Below are 18,789 nucleotides of genomic sequence, written 5' to 3'. Positions count from 1 at the left end.
GGCCATGCACATCTGGGATGGCATGAAGGTGAGTAAATGAGAGAATTTTTATTTTTAGGTGAACTATTTTATGCCCTTTAAGTGTCATTTTTGCGCAGTTCAACGTTTGTTTCGCATTGAATTCTCATTTTAATCACATGCCGCCATCTAGTGGCTGACTGTCGATGGAAAGATTTTTAGACAGATATTGACCTTTGTCAATTATGTCAGCATTGCTATTAGGGTAAATAAATTAAAAGAAGTGGAGAAGTATGTTTTACCCCATCTTTAAAGGATAGATAGTTACTCACCGAGATGTTGTTCTAAACCGTATGTTTTAAGTAGAACACAAAAGGAGATGTTAGGCCTCAGTGACCTTCATTTTATTTTGTTTTATTTTTTTTGCATACAATACATACAGGCTAATAGTGACTAAGGCTAACATTTTGAAGTCATCCTTTTGTGTTCTGCAGAAGAAAGTCATAGGAGGTAGATGATATATAACCAAGTCTATTTCCTACGATTCAAATGAGGGAAGGAACTTGTATATTCTTTAGAGCAGCACGTGAAGATTATGACTGAGAAAATCAAACTGGCACAAAGATGGTTAAAAAAAAAAAAAAAAAAAAAAAACAAGCCATAAATTCACCGCTTCACATTCGGTAAAGGACTTGAGATATAGTCGATAGAGGGCGCTGTTCCACTAACTCTCCAATTCATCAACTTTTTGTTTATGTGTTTCGTCACTTCCGTAATGTGTGACGCGTGACAGCAGTGGGAAGAGAGAATATCCTGCTAATTCGGTAAGATATTAAAATGGTTTGAAATGTAACATATGTATGAAAAGACATGTTTTTTTCTCCACACACATTAGCCACAGTTATTGTATGATTGGTAAGTTTGGAGTCGAATCTCCTTGATCAGATCTTGACGAGCTAGATGGACAGCTGTCAATTCTCGAGCCGGTGTTATCGATCAACCGGGGATCATGTTAACTGGGGATGTGCGCGTGCATGTGAATAATTGTACTTTTCAGCAGATTCGTTCAATGTGAATTGTCAAAGAGTAAAGAAAAGACGTTCCCTTACGATTCAGTACAGTTGACATTGCGTCACTAAGCTGACGCTATGGGAGTGTCCTTCTACACGACCTAGTTGAAACCTTTGTATAATAACGCCAGTATTGGCTATGGTGTTTAAGCCCCACCCTTTTAGGCGCGAAGCTGTCCGGTATAAAAGCGGGCGCGCAAAAACAATTCCTCAGAATTGTCCTCCTTCAAGACAGCGATTCATTACTGGTATAGAAACCTTCAACTACTAGTCAGCAGGCGGGATCTTCACGGCACGATTAGATTCTCCACTCCCCTGCAGTGTTCCAGCGAACATTTACTCTGCCTCGTCCCTTTGGCAGAAGTTTTGTGTCCTTATAAGCTATTGTTAATATTGTGTGTGTATATGTATACAGGTGCATCTCAAAAAATTTGAATGTCGTGGAAAAGTGGAACTTTCATATATTCTAGATTAATTACACATAAAGTGAAATATTTCAAGCCTTTTTTTTTGTTTTACTCTGGATGATTACGGCTTACAGCTCATGGAAATCAAAAATCCAGTATCTCAAAATATTAGAATGAAGAATTTATAATACAGAAATATCGACCTTCTGAAAAGTATGTTAATTTATGGACTTAATACTTAATTGGGGCTCCTTTTGCACGAATTATTACAAATAATTATTGCTCAGTGGTCCAAAGTCCTCTTTTCAGATGAAAGTAAATTTTGCATTTAATTTGGAAATCAAGGTCCCAGAGTCTGGAGGAAGAGCAGAGAGGCACAGAATCCAAGTTGCTTGAAGTCCAGTGTGAAGTTTCCACAGTCAGTGATGATTTGGGGTGCCATGTCATCTGCAGGTGTTGGTCCACTTTGTTTTCTCAAGTCGAGAGTCAATGCAGCCATCTACCAGGAGATATTAGAGCACTTCATGCTTCCATCTGCTGACAAGCTTTATGGAGATGCTGATTTCCTTTTCCAGCAGGACTTGGCACCTGCCCACAGTGCCAAAACTACTAGTAACTGGTTTGCTGACCATGGTATTACTGTGCTTGATTGGCCAGCCAACTCGCCTGACCTGAACCCCATAGAGAATCTATGAGGTATTATCAAGAGGAAAATGAGAGACACCAGACCCAACAATACAGACGAGCTGAAGGCCGCTATCAAAGCAATCTGAGCTTCCATAACACCTCAGCAGTGCCACAGGCTGACTGCCTCCATGCCACACCGCACTGATGCAGTAATTCATGCAAAAGGAGCCCCGACTAAGTATTGAGTGCATAAATTAACATACTTTTCAGAAGGTCGATATTTCTGTATTATAAATTCTATATTCTAATATTTTGAGATACTGGATTTTTGATTTCCATGAGCTGTAAGCCGTAATCATCAAGATTTAAACAAATAAGGCTTGAAGTATTTCACTTTATGTGTAATGAATCTAGAATATATGAAAGTTTCACTTTTTGAATTAAATTACGGAAAAAATTTTACTTTTCTACGATATTCAATTTTTTTTTAGATGCACCTGTGTATATATTCAGTTCAATTCAGAAGTTTGCACGGCACGAGCAATTTTTCCAACAATTGTTTCCAGACAGATTGTTTCACTTTTAACTGACTATATCACAATTCCAGTGGGTCAGAAGTTTACATACACTAAGATAACTGTGCCTTTAAGCAGCTTGGAAAATTCCAGAAAATTATGTCAAGCCTTTAGACAATTAGCCAATTAGCTTCTGATAGGAGGTGTTCTGAATTAGAGGTGTACCTGTGGATGTATTTTAAGGCCTACCTTCAAACTCAGTCCCTCTTTGCTTGACATCATGGGGAAATCAAAATAAATCTTTTTTTAGACCTCCACAAGTCTGGTTCATCCTTTTCCAAACACCTGAAGGTACCACGTTCATCTGTACAAACAATAGTATGCAAGTATAAACACCATGGGTCCACGCAGCCATCATACCACTCAGGAAGGAGACGCATTCTCCTAGAGATGAACGTAGGTTGGTGCGAAAAGTGCAAATCAATCCCAGAACAACAGCAAATTACCTTGTGAAGATGCTGGAGAAAACAGGTACACAAGTATCTATATCCATAGTAAAATGAGTCCTATATCAACATAACATGAAAGGCTGCTCAGCAAGGAAGAAGTCACTGCTCCAAAACTCCCGAGGGATCACACGAGGAGGCAAGGCCGCAAGTTCAAGTAGGATGAATTTGAGGTGGACCTCGTGCCGACACATTTTGGCCCTCTGCTGGAGCGCATGACCTCGTCACATTCGGCGGTTCTAATGCTGGGGATGATGTTATGTCTCTCGCTGAATCTGACGAGTGGTCAATGGAGGACGTTGCCGCCCCTTCCCCCAGCGAGGGCGAGGAGTGTGCACGCGCCACTGACAAGGAGATGCTTCACGCCCTTTCAAGGGTGGTCAGAGAGCTCGGTCTCGAGTGGTCTCCTCCAGAGGAACCTGAAAAATCTCGCCTTGATGAATGGTTCTTACAGTCTGGACACCGTCAAATCTGCCCCGGTCTTCCCTGAAGTTCATAACAAAATCCTGGCACGTGCCCTATTCAGCTCGCTCTCACAGCGATTCCACTCTCCTCACTAAAGTGGACCACGGGGAAGACAAAGGTTATGCCCAACTACCCCCTGTGGAAGAGGCGGTAGGGGCACATCTCTGCCCAGCGAGTAGCAGGGCATTGAAATCACACCCCATTCAATGAACAAACCAAATTGCCCTCTGTCCCATTTTGCGGACGCGTGGTGAGCCCTTACACAATTTCTGACTGGGTGCTAAAAAAGATCGAACATGGTTATACGATCCAATCTGCACGTTAGCCACCCCGTTTCAACTGTGCTGTCTTCCACGGTTCTGTCCAAAGATCCGCTGGTTTTACGAGCCGAAATACACAATCTTCTTGCAAAGAGCTTGATAGAGATTGTTTCAGATGAATTGATAAGCCTGCTGTCCCGCTGCATGAATGTGTGGCAAGCCCTCACGTGCGTGTCAGACTGGGTGTTTAAAAAGATCGAGCACGGTCATACGATTCGGTTTGTATGCCGGCCACTTCACTTCACCGGCACTCTGCAATCTGTGGTCCGGTCACAGGATGTGCCGGTGTTGCGCGCAGAGTTTCACAGTCTCCTTGCAAAAAACGTGATAGAGACTGCCCTAGACTACGACACACACAGTGGGGATTTACAGCTGTAATTTCCTCGTTCTGGAGAAGGATGGCGGGCTTCGGCCAATTCTAGTTCTGAGATGCATGAATCGCACACTCGTGACGCCCATTCATAATGTTAACTCAGAAACATCTTATCACACTTCTGTCCTCAGGACTGGTTTGTGTCAATAGATCTAAAGGACGCGTAATTCATGTACCAATTGCACCACATTACAGGTGTCTTTTTAGATTTGCGTTCAAGGGAAATGCGTATCAATTTAAAGTCCTTCATTTCAGTCTGTCTCTGGCTCCCCGCACGTTCACGTAATGTATCGATGCGTCGCTCGTTGAAAATGAATGGTGTGCGAGTTTTTAATTACCTCGGTGATTGGTTATTAATAGCCAATCAGTGGCACTACTGAGCGAACACAGAGACTTACTGTTTTGCCATATGGAAAATCTGGTCTAATGTTAACTGGGCGAAAAGCACACTTTTCCCCAGCCAGTAAATCTCCTTTTTAGGAGTTTATCTCGACTCCATGAGCATGCGTGCGCACCTCACGTACGAGTGCGTACAGACCATTCTTCGGTGTCTGTCTCAGTTCAAACTTGAAAAACATTACCACTGAAGTCATTTCAGAGAATGCTGGGTTTTATGGTGGCGGCATCTCTTTACTCTTTTTACTGGCTCAAGCGATGTTCCACATTGCGCCTGAAGCCTTGGGCGCATGCGCATCACTGTGACTCACCACTGTCTGGCTGCTCTAGCACCATGGACAGCACCGGCCTTCTACCAACAGGGTGTTATGCTGGGTCAAATTTTCAGAAGGAAAGTGCTGACCACAGATGTATCCAACACACTTTCGACACCTGGACAGGTGCAAAACAGGCGTGGCATGTCAACCGCCTAGAGCTACTGGCTGTCTTTCTAGCTTTGAGGACTTTTCATTCCAACATCGTGAATCACCACATTCTGATTCGTTCGGAAAACACAACAGTAGGACGTGCTGGCCCACGTATGGCCGGCGAAATGCAAGTATGCGTTTCCCCCGGTGCGCCTCATTCATTCTGTCATCAGCAAAGTCCGAGTGGACGTGGAAACATTTCTGTTAATTGCACTGAAATGGCCCAGTCAGTCCTGGTTTCTGGAGGTGGTAGAAATACTGGACGGGTCTCCATGGGAAATACTGCTGAGGTGAAACCTTCTCTCTCAAACACAAGACACAATTTGACATCCCCAGCCAAACCTGTGAAGCCTACATGTGTGGCCTTTGAACGGAGCACAGTGGACGAGCCAGAATTGGCTCAGTCGGTTATGAACACCATTTTGCAGGTAAGAGCACTATCCACGAGATGCCTTTCTGCACTGAAATGGAATGTGTTCACTAATTGGTGCTTTTTACATGGCAAAGACCCAGTGAACTGCCCCATACCTGAAATTCATTAATTTCTTTAAGAGCGATTGGATGCAGGGCTCACTCCATCAATGCTCAAAGTTTATGTGGTGACTATATCTGCATATCATGCACCTGAAGCCGGCACCTCTATAGGCAAACATGACTTAATCATAAAATTCTTAAAAAAGGGGGTGGGGCGGCTAAATCCCCCTCGCCCGGCTACAGTCCCGACTTCGGACCTAACTTTGGTCCTAAAAGCACACACGGGGCCTCCCTTCGAGCCTCTGGACTATGTTGAATTGCGTGTGCTTTCTCTTAAGAGCACATTACTGCTGGCTTTGGCCTCAGTAATACGGGTCGGTGATTTACAAGCACTGTCAGTTGACAATTCATGTCTGGAGTCTGGTCCGGGTCTTTTAGAAACCACTGTCAAACCCAGGAAAGGCTATGTGCCTAAGGTTCTAACCACATCCTTCAGAGCGCAGGTGGTTCACCTTCAAGCCTTTTTCCCTCCTCCATTTAATTCGGATGAGGAACAGTCCTTGCAATTGTTATGTCCTTTGCGGGCACTACACACATACGTTGAGCGCACCCGCCAATTCAGGCTGTCTGACCAGCTCTTTGTGTGCTATGGAGGATGCACAAAAGGACTGTCTGTCTCCAAGCAAAGACTTTCTCACTGGAACGTTGATGCAATTGCCCTGGCTTAAGAGTTGCAGGGTGCAAATTGCCCAATTGGTGCTAAAGTACACTCAGCTAGAGGCGTGGTCTCTTCATGGGCATGGATGAACGGTGTGTCCTTACAAGACATATGTTTTGCAGCAGGATGGTCTTCTTAAAACACATTCGCAAGGTTTTACAACCTAGATGTAACGTCTCTCTCATAGTCTCTCTCTCATCTCTGTCTAGAGTGCTTGCTATTTCATTGGCCAAACATATACTTATGCCCCTCTTTTTAAGTACGAGCTCCCTGTCTTTTTACACAGCTGCCTGCATTCTGACCGTTGTATATCCCAAAAGTCACAGGGACTTTCATTGCAAATAAACTTCCTTCCAGACTGGGTTTGTGAAGGGGTTAATTCATACAATATGACCATAGTTCATATATATATATATTCTGAGTGTTCCCCTCCTGGCTCACCATGAAGGTCATTCACTTGCGGCATACTCATGTCGGTCGCCGTCCCGTGGGACTGCAGTGTCATGTTTCCTCTGGGAAGGATATGTTGTGTAGTGTGGCGTGATGGGAATATGTTGCCCATAACGTCAGCTTTGTGACGCAATGTCAAGTGTGCTGAATCGTAAGGGAACATCTTGGTTACGTATGTAACCTCGGTTCCCTGAGATGAAGGGAACGAGCCATTGCGTAAGCTGGCCGCACTACTTTTTTTTAGGTGCGAGCGATGTGGTCTTTGTCCCTCAGTCAGAAAATTCTGAGGAATGGTGTTTGCACGCCCGCTTTTATAATGGACAGCTTTGAGCTTAAACACCATAGCCAATACTGGCACTATTGTAGAAAGGTTTCAACTAGGTCGTGTAGAAGGACACTCCCATAGCATCAGCTTAATGACGCAATGTCTCGTTCCCTTCATCACAGGTTTTAGTGTGATAAAATCACTTAACCTTTTCTGTGTAAATGTATATCCAATTTTACAACTTCGTTGCCATGACGATGTAAAGCCCTATAAAATGACTGTAAAAATGATTATTTAAGCAACTTTACATCTCAATTAATACATGAGTTTTAACAGAATAATTAATGTGAGTGCTTTTATAAAATTATAAGCTTCACAATTCTGGATTTAAACCTTAAAATAATTGGCCCCATTCACTTCCATTTTAAGGGCTTCACTGTAACCTCGATATCTGCTTTGTTTAAAGGAAAAGAAGGACGAGTCGAAATAATATTTTTGTGGCAATCAACATTATGCCACAAATGCTGTCGATAGAGCTTAACTTGTTATGAACCCATTCATATAATCTTTGGATGGGTGTTGTATGTATCTTTAGACATTAGATAGAAATAATCTGTTGATTTGTTTGTGATATACAGTGCATTCAGAAAGTAGTCAGACCCCTTCATTTTTTTCTTCACATTTTGTTATGTTGGAGCTTTATGCTAAAATGCCTTAAATTATTATTTTTTTCCACATTAATCTACACTCCATACCCCATAATGACAAAGCAAAAACCAGATTTTTGATAACTTTACAAATGTATTTAAATTAAATTTAGTTCAGGTGTGTCCCATTTCTCTGGATCATCTTTGAAATGTTTCTGCACTTTGATTGGAGTCCACCTGTGGCAAATTCAATTGATTGGACATGATTTGGAAAAGCACACACCTGTCTATATAAGGTCTCACAGCTGAAAATGCATATCAGAGCATCAAAGGAACTATCTGCAGAGCTCAGAGACAGGATTGTATCAAGGCACAGATCTGGGGAAGGTTAAAACATTTCTTTGGCTGCATTGAAGGTTCCCAAGAGCACAGTGGCCTCCATAGTTCTTAAATGGAAGAAATTTGGAACAACCAGGACTCTTCCTAGAGCTGGCCGTCCGGCCAAACTGAGCAATTGGGGAAGAAGGGCCTTGGTAAGAGAGGTGACCAAGAACCCGGTGGTCACTCTGGTTGAGCTCCAGAGATCATGTGTGGAGATTGGAGAAACTTGCAGAAGGACAACCATCAATGCAACACTCCACCGATCTGGGATTTATGGCAGAGTGGCCAGACGGAAGCCTCTCCTCAGTGCAAGACACGCAAAAATGCACCTAAAGGATTCTCAGACTGTGAGAAACAAGATTCTCTGGTCTGATGAAACGAAGGTTGAACTGTTTGCCCTCAATTCCAAGCGTCATGTCTGGAGGAAACCAGGCACTGCTCATCACTTGCACAATACCATCTCAACGGTGAAGCATGGTGGTGGTAGAATCGTGCTGTGGGGGTGTTTTTCAGCAGCAGGGACTGGGGGACTGGTCATTGTTGATGGAAAGCTGAATGCAGCAAAATACAGAGATATGCTTAATGAAAACCTGGTCGAGAGTGCTCAGGACCTCAGATTGGGGTGAAGGTTCACCTTCCAACAGGACAATGACCCAAAGCACACAGCCTAGACAACTCTGTAAGGCTTAGGGACAACTCGGTGAATGTCCTTGAGTGGCCCAGCCAGAGCCCGGACTTTAACCTAATCAAACATCTCTGTAGAGACCTGAAAATGGCTGTCCACTGATGGTCCCCATCCAACCTGACAGAGCTTGAGAGGATCTCCAGAGAAAAATGGCAGAAAATCCCCAAATCCAGGTGTGCAATGCTTGTCGCATCATACCCTAAAAGACTTGAGGCTGTAATCGCTGCCAAAGGTGCTTCAACTAAGTACTGAGTTAAGGGTCTGAAGTTTTTTCTTTTCAGTAAATTTGCAAAGTTATCAAATATTTGGTTTTTGCTTTGTCATTATGGAATATTGAGTGTAGATTGATGTGGGGAAAAAATAAATAATTTAAAGCATTTTAGCATAAGGCTGAAACATAATAAAATGTGGAAAAAAAATTAAGGGGTCTGAATACTTTCTGAATGCACTGTATATCATTGTGTATATACAGTTGAAGTCAGAAGTTTACATACACCTTAGCCAAATACATTTAAACTCAGTTTTTCACAATTCCTGACATTTAATCGTAGAAAACATTCCCTGTCTTAGGTCAGGTAGGATCACTACTTTATTTTAAGAATGTGAAATGTCAGAATAATTGTAGAGAGAATGATTTATTTTAGCTTTTATTTATTTTATTACATTCCCAGTGGGTCAGAAGTTTACATACACTTTGTTAGTATTTGGTAACATTGCCTTTAAATTGTTTAACTTGGGTCAAACATTTTGGGTAGCCTTCCACAAACTTCTCACAATAAGTTGCTGGAATTTCAGCCCATTCCTCTAGACAGAACTGATGTAACTGAGTCAGGTTTGTAGGTCTCCTTGCTCGCACACGCTTTTTCAGTTCTGCCCACAAATTTTCGCCGGATTGAGGTCAGGACTTTGTGATGGCCACTCCAATACCTTGACTTTGTTGTCCTTAAGCCATTTTGCCACAACTTTGGAGGTATGCTTGGGGTCATTGTCCATTTGCAAGACCCATTTGTGACCAAGCTTTAACTTCCTGGCTGATGTCTTGAGATGTTGATTCAATATATCCACATAATTTTTCTTCCTCATGATGCCATCTATTTTGTGAAGTGCACCAGTCCCTCCTGCAGCAAAACACCCCCACAACATGATGCTGCCACCCCCATGCTTCACGGTTGGGATGGTGATATTTGGCTTAAAAGCCTCACCCTTTTTCCTCCAAACATAACTATGGTCATTATGGCCCAACAGTTCAATTTTTGTTTCATCAGACCAGAGGACATTTCTCCATAAAGTAAGATCTTTGTCCCCATGTGCACTTGCAAACTGTAGTCTGGGAGCAGTGGCTTCTTCCTCGCTGAGCAGCCTTTCAGGATATGTCGATATAGGAATCGTTTTACTGTGGATGTAGATACTTGTCTACCCGTTTCCTCCAGCATCTTCACAGGGTCCTTTGCTGTTGTTCTGGGATTGATTTGCACTTTTCACACCAAACTACGTTCATCTCTAGGAGACCGCATGCGTCTCCTTCCTGAGCAGTATGATGGCTGCGTGGTCCCATGGTGTTTATACTTGCGTACTATTGTTTGTACAGATGAACTTGGTACCTTCAGGTGTTTGGAAATTGCTCCCAAGGATGAGCCAGACTTGTAGAGGTCCACAATTCTTGGCTGATTTCTTTTGATTTTCCCATGCTGTCAAGCAAAGAGGAACTGAGTTTGAAGGTAGGCTTTCAGAAGCTAATTGGCTAATTGCCTAATGGCTTGATATAATTTTCTGGAAGTTTCCAAGCTGCTTAAAGGCACAGTTAACTTAGTGTATGTAATCTTCTGACTCACTGGAATTATGATAAAGCCAATTAAAAGTGAAACAATCTGTCTGCAAACAATTGTTGGAAAAATTACTTGAAGTAGATGTCCTAAACAACTTGCCAGAACTATAGTTTGCTAATATGAAATCTGTGGAGTGGAGTTTTAATGACTTCAAACTAAGTGTATGTAAACTTCTGACTTCAACTGTATTTTCTGATGGAGTATGTAGAGTGGGGTCCAAAAGTGTCATATTACCATTAAAAATGTAATAAATGTAATACAACCCCAAATTCAAAAGTTGGGACAGTATGAAAAATTTAATAAAAACAAAAAGGAGTGATTTGTAAATTATATTCACCCTTTGCTATATTGAAAGTACTACAACTACACATTATATGATGTTTTACCTTGTGAATTGAATTTATTTCTTTTAAATGTACAGTAATTTCAAATCAGATGATTGCAACACACGGGCAATTTAAAACTAATAACAATTTGACGAGTTGAAATAACAAGGCGATGTGGAACAGGAGATGTTAAACAGGTGAGGAAATTGTGTCATAATACTGTATACTGTATAAGGAGCCTCCAAAAACAGCCTAGGTCTTCAAGAGCAAGGATCGTTCAAGACTTGTCAATTTGCCAACAGATGCTTCAGCCAATAATCCAGCACTTTGAGAACAATGTTCCCCAAAGATAAATTGGAAGGATTTTGGGCATTTCACCCTCTATAGTGCACAATATAGTTAAAAGATTCAAGGAATCTGGTCAGATCTCGGTGCGTAAAGGGCAAGACGAAAACCACTTCTGCATGTGCGTGATCTCTGATCCCTCAGACATCAATGTATTAAAAAACATAATTCATCTGTAATGGATCTCATGAACAGGGACATCCCGGCATTTTCAGCAAGACAACTTCAAACCACATACTGGCCGGATTTCAAGTGCATGGCTGTGTGAGCAGAGAGTGTAGGTGCTAGATTGACCTGCCTTCAGTCCTGACCTGTCTCCAATTGAGAATGTGTGGCGTATTATAGCGCATTAGATGGCAACGAAGACCCCGTACAATTGTGCAGCTAAAGACCTGCATAATGGATGAATGGGGGAAAATTCCACTTTGTAAACTCAACAAACTTGTGTCTTCAGTGGTAAACACTCGACTGTCCCAACTGTTTTGGAGCGTGTTGCAATCATCTGATTTGAAATGACTGTACATTAAAAAACAACAATGAAATTCACAGGGTAAAACATCATATAATGTGTAGTTGTAGTGCTTTCAATATAGCAAAGGGTGAATATAATTTACAAATCAGTCATTTTTGTTTTTATTGGCATTTTTCATACTGTCCCAACTTTTTCGGAATTAGGGTTGTATGTTTTTAACTGAAAAATTAACATGCATTTCAGAATTTCTTTGTATTTGGTATTTCCCCCTTTTGCTTTAAAGCTGAAGAATGTAACTTTTCTATTTGTAGGTTAATTTCCTCAAACTGTAAACACTGTGTCTCTGTGGCACTAAAATTCCTCTGTTTGCTTTGAGAGACCCATCCACTCCATAAAACACAATAACATTGACTCAACCAATGGCATGAGTTGGGGGCGGGACCATCTGTTTGTTTGATCAACAGAAGACGGGGGGCGTATTCAGAAAGCTGTTTGAAAACAATGTTTATTTTTGCAATTTCATTTGTTGGCGCAGAAACCTTTTGTAATGAGTCAACATGGTCAATGTCACAATTAGAGACTTAGAAATAGTGCAGAATCTTAAATATTTCTCATAAATTTTACATCAGCATTTCTTTGTTTTACATTTTTCAAAGTAATCTGTTTATTTCCCGATTTTGAATTGAAGCCTATTGGACCCCACTGTATGCCTTATTTGTGATAGGTTATGTATGTCTCTTTTGACAGGTGATGGGGGCAGACAGTGGTTCGGGAGCTCCGTCAGCTGTCCCTTGGCGTAAAGTGCTCTATGAGCGGCAGCCGTTCCCGGACAATTACGTGGACCGTCGTTTTTTGGAGGAGCTCCGGCGCAACATCAGAGTCCGTCAGTACCGTTACTGGGCAGTGGTGCGAGAAACAGGACTGATTGCACAGCAGGTGTCTTGCGTTGCTGTCTTTCTCACATTATGGTCTTATATGGAACAGGGAGATCTGGTGCCATCCACAGTGTTGTGGGCCTGTCTGGGCTGTGCTCTGCTGGGCTACGGACTCTACGAGATCCTGGGAATAACTTGTGTTAGAGAGCGTACACGTTTGGCAGATCTGCAGAGTGCAACCATCTTCCTGGCTTTCACCTTCGGGTTCTCCCCTGTTTTAAAGACACTGACAGAGTCGGTTAGTACAGATACTGTATATGCCATGTCGGCCTTTATGCTCTTGGCTCACTTGGTGTCCTTCCCTTATGCCCAACCCAGTCCGCCAGGCAGCCTTTCCCTCAATGCAGCCCTTTTTGGGTCGGTGTGCCTGGCGTCCCGGCTTCCTGGTGCCCTGCATACTTTCACTATGCTGACCTGCGCTCTCCTTGTGTTCGCTCTCTGGCCCTGCTTGCTGCATCGCATACGCGAGAAGGCGGAGTGGAGCTTCCCGTGGGCAGCAGGGCTGGTGTGCCTCGCTGGAGTTGGGGGTCTGGGTAGCCTATGGCCTGAGGGGGCACTCCTCCTCTCCCTGGCTCTGTTAACACTAACTTTAATCTGTCCACTGTTACTAGTTCACCTCCAGAGGCATAAAGACAATATTCATGGTCCATGGGACGAGGCAGAGATCAGAGAGGACCTCTCCCGCTTTCTCAATTGAAACGGCTTAAGACTGCCTGGGACTTTAAGACTTTATAGTTTTTAAACCATTTTAAATGTTGCTTTTGACAGAATTAAGAAGAGGGCTAGTTTTTAGAACTTTTGCACTTTCTCTTAAACTCAGGGACAATTAAAAACGGTTCTTAGGAAATTACACCTGTTTGCCAGTTAAAGAATGCTTGATGAACTATTAAATGGGTGAACATGTCACATTTCACCCCAAAATGAAAATAAAAATACGAAACTGCATTTGCATGAAGTAAAATGAAGCCCATTTTAAGGTCATAAACACATTTTCCTCACAATTTTTCATTAACGCAATGCATCTGGAGCTTTACATTCAGGTTATTTTGTATTTCCCATTATTCACAATGGTGATTCTAATTAATACAATGCAGTAATTTTCTTTTTTTTTTTTCTGCAATACAATTTGTTTTTTGTATATTTAACTAAATAACTAATTGTGTCCAGGCAGGATCATTTTCATTCTTGTGTTACAGTAATGAGAATTGGTGGAATATGTGCTTGAATTGTCATAATTTCACAAGGCTTCCATTTCTTTAAAGGAATATTCCGGGTTCAATACAAGTTAAGCTCAATCGACAGCATTTGTGGCATAATATTGATTACCACAAAAATGAATTTTCGACTTGTACCTTTACTTCTTCTTTAAAAAAAAAAAAGCACAAATCTGGGTTACAGTGAGGCACTTACAATGGATGTCAATGAAGCCAATCTGTAAATGTTAAAATATTTTATTAATAATATTAATATTATTAATAATATTTATTAAAATAACTATTTTAAATGTATAGCCACAATATGTGTGATAACACCGTAAACCCTGTAATTCCAGTAAACAACAATTTAAACAACTTTACAGCTCAAATAATGTGTTTTAACAGGAGAATTAATTAAATTATAAGCTTCACATTTCTGCCTTTTAAACCCTTTCAATATTATTTTTTGTGGTAATCAACATTATGCCATAAATGCTGTCGATTGAGCTTAACATGTATTTTTCTTAAAGTAATATTCCAGGTTCAATACAATTAATTTCTTTATTTTGATTTTGTGGTGAAATATGACCCAGACATGGTCTTGACAAGTTTCGTGAGATTGAGATTGAAGTGGTAAATATGGGTAGGAAGCTATAAACATTTTAACTAGGGATGGGCACGAGGACTCGGGTACTCAGACGTGTCAGCAATGATCGATCATGAAAACGATGATCGATAGTGATCAAGCATGATGTGACTTTTCACTTAATTCGAAATCCAGTGACAATTACAACTGACAACTAAACACACAAACAATGAGGGAGCTTATTTTTAATTTTGAGATTGATTACATTGATTTTGAAAGGTACATTGATTGTCAGAGACGTCTCATAGCAACCAAACTGATATACAACACTGCAATACTATCGTAACTATAATCAAAAGAGAGTGTAATTAACCGTGTTTTGATCACCTGTCTCTGCAAAACGTTTGCTAAACACGTTTTATTATCATTTACTGTAAGAACTTCGATACGTTAATGGATATTATTTAATAAAAGTGAATGTTTGTCACTGACTGTAAACCTCCCTGCCCTGCGTGAAGTAAAACGCACCTGCATCTTGACAAAATGGGAGTTGAAGATTTCTGCACGAGTTTCCAAGTTAGATGTCCGATATAAAGTGTCATTCCGTTGCACTTTCCCCAGTTGAAAGGTGGAAATTCAGACTCTCTGAGTTGAATGGAACGCTTCATGAATCACAGCAACAACAATACAGAGCATCGCGGCTTTCCTCACAAGAGCGAACATTTGGGGACACACACACACACACACACCAGGCATGTGGCAGTGGACTCAACGCACTGAAGCGACGCATATACAGCAGGCGAGTGTTTCAAACAGCTAGACAGAGTGCAGCTAAATGGAACACAATGCAGCGTCTTCAATTTAACATGCATATTAAAAATGCAATGGTTACGGCGTCTCCTGTTATTTGAAAATAGACGGTTCAGACAGTCACTAAAAAAACTGGTGCACACTTACTAAGATTACTACGGTAACCTGAAGGAAGAACAGACAGATGTGCGTTGGGCACATTCTTTCAGAATTGGACAGCGAATCTTCACATAATGATAAAATATGACGCATTATATTTGGAATCTTTTGTACATTTTGTAACAGATTATTTTATAACAGCCTATAATAATGAATAGAGGATACACTGGAACAACAAGACGCAATGCAGCAGCCAAAGACGTTTGTCAGACATGTTATTATATATACAGTTTTGAACATGTAATCGCCCCTAGAGTATTCGACAAGTACTCGAGTAATTAGTCCGAGTACTCAAGTAGACAAAATGACCAAAATGCCCATCCCCTAATTTTAACAGTATTTATATAATAATGTGTATTCCTAAATTGCTTGATTAAAAATTTTAAAAGCTTTTGGATGTTTTTAAAAATTGAATGTTTCTATTTACTGTTTCTGAAATAAATATTGTCTTTAATAATTTTGGTGTTGGTGTTATATTTTTATTTCTTCAGTAGCCTAATTTGTGTGCTAAATATTATTACATTATTACACTTTACAATCCCATTGGATTTATTTTAAATGGAGGTGATCCCGAAACCTGCTAAAAGGATTGAAATGATTGCAGACAAATTGTTGCCCACAAGATGTCAGTCCTACCTTAATGTCTTTACTGGGCCAGATACAAGTTACTGTTGCCGTGGGACTACTCTAAGAGAGAGCTGCAGCTTGTTATTGGTATTTCCGCTGCGTTAGCCATTGTTCAACTAGGACAGCATAACAGCAGTCGGCAAAACGTGTCTGTCAGTCTTTAATTGATACAATATAATACGCTTTTGTATGCTTTTCTTTAGAGTAATTTATAACTGACAAAATAAGCTTTTCCATGAAAGACCAATGTGACACATCACAATGGAATTCACAAATTGAAGCAATCTGAAACTGGTACAATGCAAAATCTCTGGGAACTTCTGATGTGTATCATATGTATAACTTATATAGAATATAGAAGTTATTAGAGTGGTCTACATACAGCAAAATAACGATTTAAAGGGATAGTTCACCCCAAAATGAAAATTCTCTGATAATTTACTCACCCTCATGCCATCCCAGATGTGTATGACGTTCTTTTACTCTGCAGAACACAAGCAAAGATATTTAGAAGAATATTTCAGTTCTGTAGGTCCTTTCAGTTGCTGGGTTCCATCCAAAATATTTAGCATTTTTAAGCGCATTTCTAAAAATTCGACCTAAGAAAATACGAATTGTTGCACGTTTCCATCCACTACTTAATGTGCATTATCATGAGGGAGCCTCCTTGTCATGATGGAGCAGCTGAATGACCTCTCCCTGCTTTGGGGAAGTTTCATTTGCAAGATTGGAACAAGTATCTCATTTTATTAAACGCATCCACGAGACACCGCAGAATAGGTGTAATATCTGATATAATGTGGGCTGAAATAGCTGCGATGCCCACACACCGCCAGTCTCCGCATACCTGGGCTCTCAAAACTGTTCTGGCGGATTGTGAGGACCCACTTTTATCAACCAGCTGTGGGTGAAACACTTCCGAATGACAAGCGCTGTGTTCAAAGAATTGTGTTCCAAGGTCGGACCTTTCAGTGGGCTAGTCACATCAAGCTATTGCACACTCATGCACATGCACGAATGGTCAAAACACGTCATCGTTTTGCAAATAAACCGTTTCCATCACCTTAATGTACATTTTAACTAATGCGAAACTCTAAAAAAATCTACCTCCTCCTAGCGCATTCAATTTTAAACGGATTTAGAACGTTTATTCGGATATCAAGTGTTTCCATTCAGGATTTCTTATGTGCAATTTCAAAATGTGCATAAAAATAGTTGGATGGAAACCCACCGAATGCAAGTGAATGGTGGCCAGAACTTTGAAGGTCCAAAAAGCACACAAAGGCAGCATAAAAGTAATCCATATGACTCCAGTGGTTAAATCCATGTCTTCAGAAGCGATATGATAAGTTTGGGTGAGAAACAGATCAATATTTGAGTCCTTTTTTACTATATATTCTCCTCCCTGCCCAGTAGGTGTTGATATGCACAAAGAATGTGAATTGCCAAAAATAAAAGAAGAATGTAAAAGTGGAGATTTATAGTATAATTATCTGTTTCTCACCCAAACCTTTCATATTGCTGAAGACATAGATTTAACCACTGGAGTCTTATGGATTACTGCTTTTATATGCTTTTTAGACCTTCAAAGTTCTGGAAACCATTAACTTGCATTGTATGGACCTACAGAGCTGAAACATCTTTCTAAAAATCTTTGTGTTCTGCAGAAGAAAGAAAGTCATACACATCTGGGATGACATGAGGGTGAGTAAATGATGAGAGAATTTTCATTTTTGGGTGAACTATCCCTTTAAGACTAGATTTAAATTTGCTGAAGAAAATGGGAGTGGTACGTTACCATGCAAAGCTCGCCACTGCTAAGATGTTCACAGTTGTTTTTAGCATGCTTTTAGGGTGTTCTGAGTGGTTGTGTGCTGGCCCATATCAAAAGAGCCCACCTCCAAGTCTCTATGATAGACTGAAATGGCTCTGATCCCTCCTTCAATGCAGTCTATTTGTATTTTTTAAATCCTCCAGGCCAAAATCGTTTAATTGCTTAAAGCGCATCTCTCCTCAGCAACTAACGTGATTTGATGTACCATTCTTGTCTGTACAACAAACGGTGCAGGATGAGTTACCATCCGAAGTTTAATACTTAAAACAAACTCCTAACCTTAAGTATGAGCAAAATTAATAGTGACACTTGCCTTAGCAAGGACCATCAATTCACGAAAAGTTGACTTCTGAAGCGGACTATTTACAAAATTCTGTTTATTTAAGCCTGTACAACCATTGTGATTGAAACTCACACATACACGCGCTCAGTGCGAAACTACACATAAAATATTCAACACAACAGGCATTAACATATGTACAGAACAGAAGCAAACCTCTCCAGCATGACAGCATACTGCTCAATCTTGGTAACTAAAAGCAGAATCGGCGAGCAAAAGGACAATTGACTAAAAAATGGATATAAAAAAGACGCAGAACTGGTCAAACCAAGCTGTTTTTTTTTCCATTGTGTCCAACACATATAAATTTGAATCTCATGTATCAGATTTTCTTGAGGTCTGTTTAATGAAACAGGTTGGGATGATTGATGATTCTTCTCTCACAGGTGGGCTTTATAATGCCGTTTTATGTCTCATTGTGGCTGTTGCGTGGGCACTGCTGGTGGCTGTCTCCTGCAACACATTAAACATAACCCAAGCTTTCAGAACAGACTCCCAGAGGTCATAGCTCTGTCAGTTCAGCTAATGGAAATAACAACAATCTCACATAAACTCTACAGCTTCAGATGGGGGTATGTGTTTACAATTGCCTGTGTATTTGTTTAGTTT

At 40.8% G+C, this 18,789-nt stretch overlaps 2 protein-coding genes across 6 annotated transcripts in view; one reads left to right on the top strand and one right to left on the bottom strand.

The window, feature by feature from the left end:
- Positions 1-734: 734 nt before the first annotated feature.
- On the top strand, positions 735-15,814 carry LOC127410399 (phosphatidylinositol N-acetylglucosaminyltransferase subunit C-like). Of its 2 annotated transcripts, XM_051645655.1 has the most exons (3): positions 735-782; positions 1,781-2,300; positions 12,441-15,814. In XM_051645655.1, exon 3 carries the CDS (start codon positions 12,444-12,446, stop codon positions 13,323-13,325), a length of 882 nt encoding a protein of 293 aa, XP_051501615.1. In that variant the 5' UTR covers positions 735-782; positions 1,781-2,300; positions 12,441-12,443; the 3' UTR covers positions 13,326-15,814. The 2 variants fall into 2 exon arrangements, with proteins under 2 accessions (XP_051501615.1, XP_051501614.1); XM_051645654.1 differs by lacking the exon at positions 1,781-2,300.
- Positions 15,815-18,220: 2,406 nt separating this feature from the next.
- LOC127410379 (dynamin-3-like) overlaps positions 18,221-18,789 on the bottom strand; it is a 73,773-nt gene continuing 73,204 nt past the window's right edge. For all 4 annotated transcript variants that reach the window (XR_007892115.1, XR_007892116.1, XM_051645614.1 and 1 more), the window contains one exon: positions 18,221-18,633. Coding sequence is in view for 2 of the 4 variants with exons in the window: in XM_051645614.1 (XP_051501574.1) it covers positions 18,594-18,633 (40 nt within the window). In the remaining 2 variants the exon portion in view is untranslated. The remainder of the gene's footprint in view (positions 18,634-18,789) is intronic.

This window comes from Myxocyprinus asiaticus, chromosome 19, assembly GCF_019703515.2.
Source record: "Myxocyprinus asiaticus isolate MX2 ecotype Aquarium Trade chromosome 19, UBuf_Myxa_2, whole genome shotgun sequence".
Classification (NCBI taxonomy): domain Eukaryota; kingdom Metazoa; phylum Chordata; class Actinopteri; order Cypriniformes; family Catostomidae; genus Myxocyprinus; species Myxocyprinus asiaticus.
The sequence above is the reverse complement of the archived record's forward strand: the minus strand, read 5'-3'. Positions and strand labels throughout refer to the sequence as shown.